We start from the raw sequence: 15,822 nt of genomic DNA on the forward strand, positions 1-15,822 counted from the left end.
ACACACGTGAGGCATCGGCACGATCGTTCAAGCAAGAGCAAAATTGTCGCACAAGACCTCCTCTGTAACTATAAACTGGTAACCTGTAGGAATTTTAAGTTTGGCCACATACACATAAGCTGGATTCCAGTGGCAAAAAAAACAGCAAATTCTTGTGGCTGGAATGACCGATGCATGCGAATAGCAATGGCCACTCAGCCTGTACAAAGTATTGATAGACTTGACAGTAGCCGCATACAGGTAGTAACCTGCGGTAAGGGACAGGTGTGCTAGTCTGAATGTTAGTCCTTAGGAGTCCCTATCTTTACATCAGAGTCAACCACTATCACAGATTCCCTCAATTACACAGTCCCCTCTTTATATCAAAGGAGTGTGAGGCAAGGGACCTGGCAGACCTGACCAGATACCACCAAAAGAAAGAAGGTACAATTTTTTTGGGCACAACATTGCACGCGCAATTGTCATTTAAAGCGACGCAGTGCCGTATCGCAAAATAGATTGGTCATTGAGCAACCAAATTTTCTGGGGCTGAAGTGGTTAAAGTGTATTTTTATGATACAATTCCTGTTAGAAGAGCTGCTCTTGTGCTGTCCTGGAAGACGACTTGGTAAAGATATTTTAAGGTCTCTAGTTTTTGCTCCTTTCGATATAAGAGGAGACTGCTGTCAACATTTAGCATGGGGAGAGAGATTTAAAGAATGAAGCAGGCTACATATGCAATTTGGAGCTACTTTAAAAACTACAAAGAAAAAGTGCAAAGCTTTATAATCCTTTAAAAACAGCCACTGAAGCTACCTGCTAATTAGCAGCTCACAGAACTTATAGTGCCCCTTGTCTGCTGCGATGGTCAGAGCAGTATCCCTCGAAGATGGCACTGGAGGAGCATTGACATCTGCACCTTTATCAAGAAGAACTCGTCCCACTTCTGCATAACCACCAGAAGCAGCTTCCATTAAGGGAGTCAGACCAGTCTGTAAAAAAACAATATGGGAGCAGAAGTTAAAGCAATTTGCTAAACCCGGTCAATTATTGCTTAATAAAAAGGTCTAACAGAGGACAAAGAATAAATTAGGGGGAATTAAAACCGTGACAAAAACTGCTTCGACTTACATGGCTTTAAAAGGAACATGACATGTCTTGCATAAATGAAGTATAGAAGTTCACAAGAGCCAATTAAAGTGGAAGTCAATGGTAAAACTAAAATCCCTGCATCTATAGCCACCAAGATGCCAACGCTAACCTATCTAGCCCTGTAAAGAAAAAACGCAGGCACACACACACACTTTTTTGCAGGTGATTTGACTTGATCTCCAGCGGTGGAAGCTCTGCAAAGTACACGTTTAACAACAGCTGTGAAATGAATGGGTAGTGATGTCACCCATAGACATACTATGGGGCTTCCGTTGTCAGACGTGTCCTCTGCACCTGCCCACATAGCGAAGCCGCGGCTGACAGCTCGGCATGTGATCAAAGCTTACGCCGCTGGAGATTGGGCTAAGTCGCCGGCAGAAAAGGTATGTATACAGATTTTTTTTCTTTACAGGGTGATAGAATGTTGGTGGCTATAGATGCAAGGATTTTAGTTTTAGAATCGACTTCCACTTTGAAATGGAAGTCCAGTCAAAAATGAAACATTTTCTATGAATGCTATATAAAATATCTTCATCTTTGATATTAATAATTTTTTATACAGCCGATTGTGTCGCTTAAAAAGTCTAATGAAAGCCGATCAGCTTCTTCCCGTTCTTCAGGGACAACCTTGCTTCCGAATGGGGCCTCACACTTCCTGAAAACATTGTCCCTACACACCCCACCCCCCTCTCCTTTTAAGACTCACCCTCATAGATTTCCTCCTGTTTTCATAGCATTGGAGGGAGGGAGGGAGGAGGGAGAGGGAGACACTTTGGAAGTATGTTCTGGTTCTGTTTGTTAGAAACTAACAGATTACAATGCAACACGCTGCAGGTTTTCTACAGTGTATCTACCACGTATTTCTACGTGGTTGTTTCTGCGTAGCACTGTGATGGGCAGTGTTGTGCATGGTGTGGCACATGCCCAGCTGAGCGAGCTACATGAGAGTAATTCGTTTAAAGTGGAGGTGCAGCTGTGTAAAAAAATAATACAATTCAAGTCAGCAGCTGTAAACACTGTAGCTGCCGACTTTTAATAAGCACACTTACCTGTCCAAGGTGCCTGCGATGTCGGCCGCCCAAGTTCGATCGGTCCTTCGGACCGTGTGACGGCGCCGCCATCCTCACTAAGGGAAACAGGCCGTGAAGCCGCCCGTTTCCTACTGCGCATGTTGCGCTGCGCTTTGTGAATGCCTTTCTGGGACACACACACACAGGTCCCAGAAGACAGCGTGCCCTATTACCCAGGAGGCAACACGAGGGGGAGAAGATCCCCCTCGCAACAGCCATTTCTGGCAAGTATAATTCTTCCCCCCCCCCCCCATACATTTTTAGGAGCCTTTTTCTCTTTTTTATAGGGTGGACCCCCACTTTAAGGCTGTATTTATACTAGTGCATCTTGTCATGCAACTTTGGACACATTCCCATCTATGCGACTTTGAAAAGGTGCCTGCACTACTTTGATGAGTCCGACTTTGAGTGCAGCTTTGATTTAACTTTACACTCAAAGTCGCACTCTAAATCGCACAGCTTTGGCGTCGCACTAGTGGAAACGTAGCCTAAGACTACAGAGACTTTCGAGTGCGAGTTGGATGCAACTTTACACGCTGGATAAAAATTGCATCAAACCATTGCAGTTACCTTTTGAAAGTCACCGATTTTCAAAGTTACATAAATGGGAACGGGTGCCATTGAAATCAATGGGCTGTGACTTGTCATGCGACAGTGTCTCCATAGTCACCTGACAAGTCATACTAATGGAAACAGAGCCTTGGCCTACGTTTCACAATTGCGACCACAAAGTTACATGATTTAAAGTGCAGCTTTGATCCAACTTTACACTCTCGATCAAATTTGCATCAAAGTAGTACAGGCACCTTTTTAACGTTGACATTTTCCAAAGTCGCAGAGATGGGAACGGGTGCCATTGAAATCAATGGGCTGTGACTTGTCATGCAACTGTGTCCAAAGTCACCCGACAAGTCGCACTAGTGGAAACCGACTGTGTTGTTGGCTGTACTATGATCATTTTAGGCCCCAGAGCACTTCCAGCTTCACCGACATCTTCTCTCACCCCCCTCCCCACTCCTGTGCACAGCTTTACTGTATGCGAGCGCTGCGCCTTCCACCCCCCCATGTCCTGTGGATTTGGTTTTGCATTTCTTAAATTTTCTCATGTATTAGGATGTACAATCAGAGAACACCAAGCAGGAACCTTTGATCAGCTCCTCTCATCCTGTATACGCCCACTGGCTACACAGGAACAGTGCCCCACACAAAAGGTGATGTCACTAGCTTTCAGTAACCACACCCGCTGGGTGATTTTTGTCTCAGAAAGTAGTAGATTCAAAGTCATGTAACGGCACTGGATTCTGCAAAATAAAGACTTAAGGCTGAACACGGCTCACACTGATTGCAGGGGAGAACTTAACTGTTGGAGTGGACTTCCACTTTAAGTAATTTACACCATCGATAATAAATCCAAAAGCCAGCTAGCCAATGACAATCCTAAGTTAAAGAGCTTTCCTTACCTTTGCTCTGTGTTCCACATTAGCTTTTCTGTCGAGGAGGAGACTGACCACTTCGGTTCTGCCTTGGAAACAGGCCAGTGTAAGTGCTGTGTTTCGGTTTGTTTCTATCTGTGCGTTGATGTCCGAGCCCATGTCCAACAGCAACTTAACAGCAGCAGTATGACCATTCATGGCAGCCAACATCAAAGGTGATATTCCCAACTTGCTACCAGTTCTGAATATAAAGAGTTACACATGGGCCCAGATTTAAATTTAAAAAAACAGCAATCCGAACTTACATTTTTGCAAACTGACACAAAAAACTGGTAGTGTTAAATGGTAAAACAAAAAATGTGATATTAAAACAGAAAGAAAAAAAAAAAAAGCAATTTTGGCTTGCTTGTAAAATGTCATTTTGGAGAACAGTACTGGACGGGCCTTTATATCCAAAAAGCCTGGGTTATAGGCTGCTACCTTAAGGTGGTTGTAAACTGGCAAAACCTTTGGACATGCCCCCCCCCCCCTTCATGTACACCTATAACCCTACCATACTTCGAGACCTAGGTTTTTTGCTAGTGTCCTTAAGCAATGGACCCCTTCTCCTAGTCTATATTTGATTCTTCACTGCCTTCTAGTATATTAGAACAATCCATCCAGATTCAATGCAGAGCAACAGAAGGGGAGGGTGTCCCGTGCCCTGTACTGTACTCCAAGATATGGAATTTACAGGCAAGTCAAAGTTCCCTTCACCTTAACCACTTAGGCTCCGGAAGATTTTACCCCTTCGTGACCAGTACATTTTTGCTATTCAGCACTGCACTATAACTAGTGATTGCACCAGTCAAAGTCAAGAGCTTTCTTTTCGTGGCATTTTATCACCACTGGGCTTTTTCGTTTTTACTTTTCTGCTATTGAACATATCAAATTAAAAAGAAAATATATTTATTTTCATAAATTTTAGTCAAAATGTATTCTGCTACATGTTTTTGATAAAAAAAAAAAAAGTGTATATCGATTGGTTATAATGGGACTGCGATGGTGCAGCTGGCAATCTGACACTAACTGCCATTGACAATTTATAAAAAGTAATGATAATACTGTACATGTCACTGTACTAATTTAACTGGCTGGGAAGGGGTTAACATCTAGGGCAATTAAGGGGTTAAATATGTGCCTAACCATGTGTAACTTGTGCTGCTTTTACTAACTGACCTCCAAGTTTCTCATCCCTGCTTTGCAGGGATGAAAAACCCAGATCGTTTGTGTATAGAGCTCCATGTTGAATGTCAACACATGGCTCTGGGCTGTGAATGTACACATCCCATCAGCAGGTTCCAGCTGTAAATCACTGGCCAGGACTTGCTGACAGGCTCCTGCATGCTTTAAACCCAGAAGTAGGCAGCGACATACAGAAACTTACAGCCTACAAGGGCTACTTATGTGCATTACATTGCAGGCAGGTGCTAAGTGGTTAAGAAGTAATTCCACTTTTAATAAAAAAATAAAAAATAAAAAAAACAATCACCTCTGAGCGATTACAGTACATTGCAGGATTTCAACAAACTCAGTAGCAGATTCCTACCTTTTGTTATTCTGAAGAAAAAGCTGTTTGTCTGTGTCCATGTGCTCAGTGAATCTGTATGGGAGTGGTTATACAATTATCAATCAGCTATTGCACATGCAGGGTTCTAATGAGGCACGTGGCAGGATCTGCATCCCTTAAGACGCGATTTCCCTTTCGTAGTATCTCACCAAAAATGCAATTTCTGTTGCAGGGAATGCCCAAAATCTAACTATTGCAGACTTTTGGGGAAATCCGTGAGCCAATCACACAAGCAGGAAATGACATTTCTGGTCGGTGTCCTGTACATCTGTGTACAGTCACCTCCAGGTAGCCATAATTGCATGCATTTCAGAGAAAACTACAGCGCTGCTGATTAAAAATGAAAGGTAAATTTTAAATATTCAATTACAGTATGACTTGTGGTGCAGTTGTATACGCTTTTTATGTTTGCCATTTTTCCCCAACGAAAGGGGAGTTACCCTTTAATCGTACAGAACATAGGCTGGATATTCCTTGACCCTTGGATACCCCCAAGCAATAAATCAGAACAATGGGCAACAAGACAAAAAGAATCAAGCCACAGAATTTGGAGAATGTTCAAACTGAAGACCAAGTAAAGGCCTTACAAAGCCGAGCAACAGATGCATTAAGTTGGAATGCCCAGGAAACCCCCACCGATCTAGTGAGCATGCAAGGGTACAGGATGTAATTTAGACCAGGGATATGCAATTGGCAGACTTCCAGCTGTTGCAGAACTACAAGTCCCATGAGGCATAGCAAGACTGACAGACACAAGAATGACACCCAGGGATATGATGGGACTTGTCGTTGTGCAACAGCTGGAGGTCCACTAATTGCATATCCTTGCTTTAGAGTATAAGCTCTTATACGGAGTTTTATTATCCACTTGGCCATCATGAGCTTGGAAGCAGGGTGTCCTTTTCGGGAAACTGGTGGTAGGACAAAGTCTTTCTGTATAGAGGCTGTGTCTTTCAGATAGACCAGGGATATGCAATTAGTGGACCTCCAGCTGTTGCAAAACTACAAGTCCCATCATGCTTCTGCCTTTGGTAGTCATGCTTGTGGCTGTCAGAGTCTTGCTGTGCCTCATGGGACTTGTAGTTCTGAAACAGCTGGAGGTCCGCTAATTGCATATCCATGAGATAGACCGACAGCCCTGATTACATCCAAACAATGCAGTGCAATTTCCTTGGGACGCTTGGGAGCAGGGCAGGGTCCTTCAATAAAGTGGATCTAAAGTAAAACATTTTTACCCGACTTCTTTCATTACTCTTGCCCTGTCTCAGCAGCATTACCACTCCTCTCACAGGAGACACAGAGCAGTGGGAGTCTTAGGCTTCTCCTGCTGTCAAACTCATGTGAGAAGAAAGCAAGGCAGTGCCATTCCATTCAGTTACAGGCAGTCCCCTACTTACAAACATCCGACTTACAAAAGACTCCTACTTACAAACAGAGGGAGACAACAGGAAGAAATCTACCCCTAGGAAGGGAAATTCACTCCTGTAAGATATTCTGGGGAAAAATGTGCCTCCACTGATGCTTTATCACCAAGGCTTGTTTTTCCACAACAAAATTTTCTAAATACAAATGTCATTAGGACAGAAAGTGAGGTGAAATCTTCTGAACAGGGGCACAAGCAGCAAAACAACCCTTACAGGGGTGTCAACCCTTCCCTATGCTATCCAAAACGCTATTAAAAAAAAAAAAAAAAAAAAGAAGTTGTTTTTGGGGCTGGAGCTACACTTAAAAAAAAAAAAAATGTACCTGTTCCAACTTAAGAACAAACCTACAGACCCCCCATCTTGTTTGTAACCCAGGGACCGCCTGTGCTTGTAAATAGACTACGTTGCAGGTGACGGCTTGTAGTTCTGAACTGCAAGGGCGCTGCAGCTTCGTAACTGACAGCCCCTTTTTAGGTATGGGCTGAAAGCTGTAGAGATTGTCTGCAGAAGCCTGACCTTGCACCCCAGATCACAGGTGCAAAACTTACCAGGCTCCTGCAGGCAAAAAAATATATGCACATTTTTTGAGAGGACATGAAGCTGTAAAGGGGGTTGCGATCCATGAGGAAAATACGTGTAAAAGCTTTACAACCGAGTGTGAATTAAACCAAAGGTTTTTGGAATAGGGTGTACAAAGTCCAAGCCTGTCCCTTAAGAGTACTCAGAACTAAGTTATGGTCAAGTCCTGATTGCAGAAAAGTAAAAATATGAGGTACAGAGTAGTCTCTGGGATTAAAACGCCTGTGTTCACACCAGGCGAGAAAAGGATATTCAGTTAAGGTAGTAATGTTTTCTGGAAGTTGTTTTTCTGTCCGTGGCAAATTTTGGGGAGGGGGGCTGCTTCGGACAGCAGGTCTGGCCTGTTCAGGTTAAAACAAGGGTTGTCTCCTAGAGGTATGTCAACCAGGTTCTTCTGTGCCACTCAGAAGAGAAGAAATCGGTGGTTCTCATTTCACCAAACTTGCAGGGCAGTCGAAGAAGCTGCACTTGAGGGGAGGCATATATTAACCTGAACTAAATCCATGGGATTAGCAGTGCATCCAATGACTGAGGAGCCTTGCTCCCGCCACAAACGGGGATAACTTTGTTGAACCTGGAGACCAGGATGGGATCCTTTATTTGACAGATGATACTCCGCTTGTCCAGTCAGTGCCAACTAAAGAAGTCTATCTTTCAATCATTCACTCCTGGGTGTTCTTGAAGAAAGGGGTCCAGTGTTGTAGAGCCAGTTTTTTTGGTCTGAGCACTTCCTGGCGGGCTCTGCACGTGCGGGTTGCAAACACACCCAAGCTCATCCTTGGTTACCACCATCCAGGACTATCATTTTCAAGGCTGGACTGGAAATCCACTAAACTAAGATGGAGTGTTTGTTCCATGGCCAACAGGATGTTGTGATAGAGGGGACTTGGGTGAAACTGAGCAAAGGGAACAGTTTCAAATAAGGCAACCATGAGGAATTTCACACAGGGTTGTCTTTAGGATCTTAAAGTGAGAAAGAAAGAAAGAAAGAAAGAAAGAAAGAAAGAAAGAAAGAAAGAAAGAAAGAAAGAAAGAAAGAAAGAAAGAAAGAAAGAAAGACTTGGTGAATACGCCTGCGAAGCACAGAACCTGAGGATTGATTTTATTTTACACTTTGCAGGTCTCCCAGTACCCAAGTACTCAAAAGGGGCCTGACGAGACTAAGAATTGAGTGGGACTATACTAAAATTTTTGTGCACACAACAAATGAGCATATCTACATTGGGGAGCATATTGTGAATACAAAGCATCAGGTTTATGGGTGGCTGAGGGTAAGAAATCGTTTACGGTCTCCTCCAATACTGCATACAGGTCTTCTTTAAAGTTTTCCATTTCCAATAGGAGGTAGTTCAACTCCAGACTCTAGTAGAGAAGGTGGAGGTGAGGAAGAAGCCTAGGCCTTTGGGGCTCTGGAAAGGACCCTGCTTTAATTTAAGGTAAATAGTCACGTAACAGTTTGAGCAGAGCAGAGTGAATGTTTTCCTGAGCTTTTGCTTCGATTCTCTTGCGCCCGTTTTCCTCCATTGCCATTAGTGAGAATATTGCCCTGTGGGCTACTTGCTGAGTAAGGTGCGGAAATGGGGACAGCATAGCCAGAGGAGGATACACGGAACAGGGTAGCACTCTGGGCAGAAAACTTAAGTTCTACTATTCAGGATACACCAACATGTGTATTACAAGTAGTGGAGATATTAAGTCTCATACTTGCTACGGGGCTACAGAAACGGTCCAATAACAGAACTAACCTGTGTTTTATCTTTCCATTCACTGGTCATCGCTCGTCCCAGTGGGTGTAGCCCTGGAGAGGTCTTCAATGTCTAAAATAGATGTTTATGGTCTATTGCCCTGGACCCGATTAACACTCTGCAACTACAAGCATTGCACAAGTGTCAAGGTGAGTGCCCAAGCACGATCCAGTACCTGAAGTAACATTACAGGCACTTCACACATCTGGGGCACAGGGTCTGGGTACAGTACCCAAGGTTTTTTAAAGACGTTGCATCGATCCAAATGCACTGCTGCTATTGTTAAAGGGAGCAAAGAGTTGTTTTAAGAATTACATTTAAAAACTAGTTAAGATCAGAAATTTCTCCAGAAGGGAGAAGGGGTTCATCACCTTCAGCCTGGGTTCACACTATAGCAAACAGACTTTGCGTGACTTTATGTGATTCGCATCCAAACTGCTGTGCCGATCACATATGTCTGTGCAATGAGAGTTTAGACATACAGTTGTATGGCTGAACTCATTAGGTTTTCATATAATAAAAACAAAAAAAGTGCAGGGGCCACTGGAATTGGTTTGCAAAGGTGTTCACACCCATGCAACCCAATACCTGTCCGAATCCACAGTTCGCACTGCAATCTGGGAACCGATCCGGGGGGGGGGTCATTAACATAGTAATGACACCAGCAGCAGTTCACAGAGGGCAGTGTGAACAGCCTGCGGGAGAGGTGATGCATGAGCCGATGCTGGAATCGTGTTGGTTCCCGCATCGCTATAGCGTAAACTCAGGATGCTAGCAAAAAAAAAACCTGAGGTCTCATGGAACAGGGTAGGATTTTAGGGGTACGTCCCAAGAGGGGTGTGTCCAAAAGCTTTGGCAATGTCCCAACACCTGAAGGTAGCAGCCTGCAACTCTGGGTCTATGAATATCCAAGCCTGCGTCCTGTACTGTACCATTAAGATAATGACTTTATAGTTTTGTAGATTAAGCAAAACAAGTTGGATGAATAAATAAATGTCTTTACATTCTTAAAATAGATTCCGCTACTTTTATTTGCAACCAAGCAGATGTTAATACTTCTTTTTGCAACTATGACCACAAATCACCTTATTCCATAAAAGGTAATCAACATACCTTATATATTTTATGAATATACAGAGTAAAGCAATGAAATGAGTATTAAACCAGCCAGCATTTAGTGGTCTACTGCATTATTAATGGCAAAGTGTAGCGTATGTAAACCTGTGTCAGGAGTAAAATACTTTTTATAGTTACTTTAGGGCTCCATGTACACTTGCATTTTTTCAGCTGCTCCTAGAAGCTAAAAAAATTGTTATCCTATGTCTCCATGCACACTACTTTAAGACTATTAGCATTTTTTGAGCTTCAGCATCTAGGAGCAGAAAATCGTTTTTTTGTAGAGTTTCTTGGGAGCGTTTTTCCAGAGATGCTCCAAATGGTGTGTTCTTTTGTTCCCTCTTATTCCAAAGAACTGCAAAAACACGAATTAAAAACGCTAGCGTTCCTACAAAAAGCTAGCACCAATTATTTTTTTTTTTTTTAAACACACTAGTGTGCATGGAGCCTAAATAATTTTAATACCCAGTTGTTAAATGTGTAAGTAGTTCAGTTAACTGCCCTGTTAAGGATACCTATCCCATCATTTAAATTCCATTTCACAACACAATTAGATCTCACAGTGGCACAGACTAAAGGGCCAAATCTGATCGCAAATATGGCTGCCCCATGTACAGGTATAATTACAAACTGTACATATGATTTTTGGAACATCTGCACATATTGATCTAGTTATATTGCGTTTATATGTAGATCTAAAAATTTGCTGTAAATGCTCTTTAATGCAGTTTTATGCATGCTGTGGTACATTTATGTAGCAGTATTTTTACCACATACTGTAGGTTAAAGATTAAATGTCATAAATATGCTCATCTCTTTTGTATACAGCACTGCACATTCTTCTATTGGACGTGGTGCTAGCACAACCAATTAAAGCATGGAAAACATGGGACAGCCACATTTAAAAAAAAAATGGCACACAAGGTCACCAATGACATGGGCCTCTATAAGGAACATCAAAAAAATGCTGGGAAATTCTAAATTGTAGATTAAAAAAAACAAAAAAAACAAACACACACACACACACACACACACATCATGGAGGTATTTTCTGGAATAACCACAGAAAAGATGGGTATTTAACACACCCATCATAAACAATATTAGGCATGCAAAAAAAATGTATAAAATAAATGCTGGCAGGAATGAGAAGCTGTATATGCCACAGCAGCTAATCAAATAACTGCTTTTAGCAATTAGGTGTTCTAAATAAATGTTGATCTGTGGTTGACCATTGAGAGTTGCCGCATGCCAGCATGATTTTAAAAAGTTTATAGAAAGCCCCGATTTTTAGCACCTCAGAAATTCGCAATCATAAATCAATCAATGATAATATAAAAAATAAAGCCAGAATTTATTGCAGATATTCAAACTTAATTGAGTGCATAATAGGGCAACACACCTGGAGTTGATTTCTGCACCCGCATTAAGCAAGATTTTGATAATGTTCACATAACCACCAGATGCAGCCAAGCTTAAAGGCGTGTAGTCTGAAACATTTCTATGCTCCTTATTTGCCCCTCTAGCCAGCAGCAGCTCCACGACCTGAGGAAAAAAAATTAAAAAATACAAAACAAAAAAAAAGGTCAGAATGATGGAGCAGTTCTATTTATTATAAACATTTCTTATAGAAAGCAATTTTTTCTTCTGATCGAAAGGGCATGCAACATTTTTTTCCTGCCTTTTAGCACAAAGTACACCACCACCTAGCCATGTGCCTATCCCAGAGGAGCTGTGATGCTTCCTGTTGCTGCCAATATTAAATTAACCTGATTAAGTGGTACTTGACCTCCATGACAACTGTAAATGCCAGTCACCTAGAGCTCTATGGCACAACGCGGGCAAAAACGGAAAAGGACTGGGTCACTCACCCTGTCATGGGGAGAGTTCAAGCCTTCAGATTGGTGAAAGTCTTGCAGTACCAAGGTAACGTCCTAAAGAGTTCAAGGACTTGCTTCATAGCAGAACATAAGATTCACTGAGACTCAAGTGTAACCATGCTGAAGCTTTGGCGCACAGCAGGTGTGAGCCTGTTGATTTTGGCAAGCATTGTGTGTGAAGCCATATTTGATGTATTGTGGGCCGAGGATAAGAAATCTTTTGCAGCCTCCTTAAGCACAGACTCTAAACCCTCTCCCATCTTCTCTGCGTCTACCACTTCTGCATAGATTTACTTCTGACTTTGGTCAGATAGATATTGTAGGGGGATCGTTGCATTTCTAAAACTCAGCTACAGTCGGATGCAGAGACCCGTGTTAAAAAAGGGTCCAGCTCCCATGCAAAAGAAGCATCATCACTTAGTGATTTCAGAGAGCAAGTGCTCTTTTCCCCTCCGATTCACTTTTGCCTGGTTTCTGTCATTGCCATCAGTGAGGGTATTCTGAGAGTAAAGCACTGAGTAGAGTGCAAAAATGGTGTAAACAACCCAGGTGTCGACCATCCTGTAGCAAAGTCCTCCTAGCAAAAGGGTGGGAGAAAGTTCTAGAGTACCTTATAGGGGCTTTGGGCAGCAGTGGTGGTAAAAGTGTGACCTGTGGTGTGATGCAACACTTAGTCATCTACTTGATACTAAGGTCTGAATGCTGACATTTTTACCCCAAGTTTAAACATTTTAACGCCACATAAGTTTTTACACAAAAACTGGATACTTTTTAGTAGACACCTAAAAAGTGCACTGCAAGAAAATAAATCTCATACTTGCTATATAAGCACTAAAGTTTTGCTCCAACAGGACAAACCCATCCTATACAAGTCCAGGCTTCGCCCGTCAAGGTGCGCATACCTCAGAAGGGTTTGGGAACAATAGAAATGGAGCATGGCCATTGACTTGTATAGCACCTTGCGGCTAACTATACGCATTGCCCTCAATGCCAAATTGAGAGCCCAATGAAGATGCAGTGCCTGAAGCAACATTGCCAGCCATTCCGATGACATGGTCCAGGTGCAGGTCCCAAGCCATTACTGAGGAAACACCAATTTGGATGGATTGTTCTAATGTTATATAAGAAGGCAGGGAAGAATCCAAAATAGACTAAAGAAAAGCAGTTAAGAATAGGAGAATGGGTCCATCACCTAAGGAATCTACAAAAAAAAAATAAAAAAAACAAGGTCTCAGAATAGGGAAGGGTTACACAGAACTACACCCATGACCAAAATCTTTGCCAGTGTCCAATTACCTGAGGTAGGAGCCTATAACCCAAGGTCTGAATATCCAGCCTTTGTCCTGTAGTGCACGATTAAGATAACATTTTGTGCTTCCCCTAAAATCTTTTTCTTGGAGTCTATTGAGGGACACAAGAATTATTGTATTTGCTGGCGTATAAAAGACTACCTTTTACACTTAAAAAAACTGGCCAAAAAGCAGGGGTCGTCTTATACGCCGGGTCAGCTGCTCAGATGCCCGATGGATGTGCGGTAATGCTGTATGTAGCTTCGGCTACATACAGCATATACAGCTTAGCCAATCCCGGTGAGCGATGTATTCAAATGAATACAGAGCCTGCTCGGATTGGGGTAACAACCTCTGCCAATCTGAGTGCCTACATACAGTAGGCTGCTCGGATTGGCTTCGAGAGTCAGAGAGGCGTGGGCTTATGATGTTACAGCCTCTGCCAATCCAAGCAGGCTTTGTATTAATTAATAGAATACATCACTCGCCGTGATTGGCTCCATCTCCAGCAAGAATGAAGAAGAATATGGCTCCAGAAGAAAGAAATATGAAGCATCGGAATGGGGGTCGTCTTATACGGTGAGTACAGGCAAAAAATTCTTAAACTGCAAAATTAGGGGGTCGTCTTATACGCCTGGTCGCCTTATACACCGGCAAATACGGTATACTGCCACCTTGCGGTATGCTGAGCAGAGCAAGGGTTGTGTTGAAGCCTTTTTTTCCCCAGTGTACCAACCTCCTGCAGACAGCATTATAACCTGGTCTTTCTGAATTCCTATGTCCTTCAACAGATGGAGAAAAAAAAGTTTGGACTATAGACATACCATTATGCAATCTCTTCCCTGGGAGCTGATGTAGGAAAAAGTGTAACTGGAAATACTGAAAAACTCTACCCAGTCATTATATTTCGCTTTCTAAATCAGCTGGCACAAAGCATTTCCTTCAACTCATAAAAGTGTGCCCACACATTCAGCTGTCCAGTAAAGTCTATAGATATATTTAGAAAATAAGACGAAAAAAAAAACCTATAAACATTGTAGAACAAAGTACACAATATACACATCTTACCCCACTGAGCCTCATAATTGTACTTCTTCCTTACCGTGATATCATACTTTAAATGTATCCCAAGATTATACAATAATTTGAGATGTTCCAACAATTTTTGCACCTTAAACTCAATACCCATGTAATCTGCCTTTTTGGATAAATCTGGATTTGTTGTTACAAACATTGCAGTACATCAAGATTCAGGAAATTACCTCTTGCCTGCCACCAGAACAGGCCAGCGATAATGGTGTATCTTTGGTCCTCTCAGACTGAGCCTCAATGTCAGCATTGTTGTCCAACAAAATTTCAACTACTCCAACATGACCAGCAGTTGCAGCCAAGATAAGTGGTGTAAAACCTTAGACACAATGGGAGAGGAAAAAAAAAAAAAAAAACACACATTTACCAAAATGTTAGATTTGACATATTTCATTACCCAATACAATTCCTGCTATAAACTCCTGATAAAGTCACGTGATCGTGACGAAAATGCGCCGAGACACCAGAGGTGATATGTGCGAGCCTGTCACTCGTTTTTACATTCCTTCTTTTAAAGTTATTAATGGCAATAAACATGTGTCATACATACTACACTATTGGCATATTTATCTCCCTGCTGTGAGGCTCACTGCTGTTGTATCAGACGGGGGACCCATAGGGAGATTCTGTCTACAGAGGACAGTTCACACTAGGAGACGCCGTATCCAGAAACGGCCAGAGTACTTGTCAGATCTACCCAGAGAGATCTTTATATATGCCGTTACCCTACAGCAGTAAGGCAAGAGGACACCCTCATCACCAATCACATGGGATACAGAAATTCTCTTTTCTTCCTCTAATAAAGACACTTCACGTTGGAAATTCGGCACTCATTGCTATAACCAGTTGTTTGCATATTAGCACCAACAAACTTTTTTCTATATCTTTGTAGCTACTTTTGCCATTTGGTGGCTACGTCTTGGAGGACTGTTTTGCCAGCAGTGCATGTTTGCATTATATCACAGTTCGTTCATAGCACTTTATTATTGCACAGTTTTACTCACTTTGGAGTGCCATTCACTTTTACAGTTTATCTTTTTAGGACGTATTTATTTTATATAGCTTTGATTTTGGTTGACTGACCACTACTTCACACCTAATTAGGTGCACCTTGTTATTCACCTATTCCCACCCCATACAGCGCAGCATTATGCTTTTATATCAAATATAGCAACCGTAGTTGACTTAGTTTCTTAATACAACATTCTCTCCAACTACTGACAAACTTCCCTTTAATAGCACTAAAACAGGATGGTTTAAGCGAAGGATATCCAAGCTTTCACTTAGGAGGGCCACATCGTATACTATACACATTCAGAGGCAAAAATTGTTATTTATATTTTCATAAATCTGCAGTAACGAAATAGAATACAGTTTGACAGGCTGCTGGCAGTGAGACGATGCACAAGTATCCTCTGCCCCCATCATGCTTCCTGTAGATTTGTGTTCCCATCAGA

General features: G+C 42.2%; 1 protein-coding gene across 9 annotated transcripts in view; it reads right to left on the bottom strand.

Moving 5' to 3' along the window:
• The window catches only part of ANKRD17 (ankyrin repeat domain 17), a 181,005-nt gene that overhangs the window by 49,675 nt on the left and 115,508 nt on the right, over positions 1-15,822 (bottom strand). For 6 of the 9 annotated variants that reach the window (XM_040326262.1, XM_040326244.1, XM_040326234.1 and 3 more), the window contains 5 exons: positions 14,539-14,684; positions 11,510-11,652; positions 5,223-5,276; positions 3,662-3,875; positions 796-971 (listed from right to left, as the gene is read on the bottom strand). In XM_040326262.1, coding sequence (XP_040182196.1) covers positions 796-971; positions 3,662-3,875; positions 5,223-5,276; positions 11,510-11,652; positions 14,539-14,684 — 733 coding nt within the window. The remainder of the gene's footprint in view (positions 1-795; positions 972-3,661; positions 3,876-5,222; positions 5,277-11,509; positions 11,653-14,538; positions 14,685-15,822) is intronic. The other 3 variants (XM_040326280.1, XM_040326272.1, XM_040326303.1) reach the window with 1 other exon arrangement.

Source organism: Rana temporaria, chromosome 1 (assembly GCF_905171775.1).
Source record: "Rana temporaria chromosome 1, aRanTem1.1, whole genome shotgun sequence".
Lineage (NCBI taxonomy): Eukaryota > Metazoa > Chordata > Amphibia > Anura > Ranidae > Rana > Rana temporaria.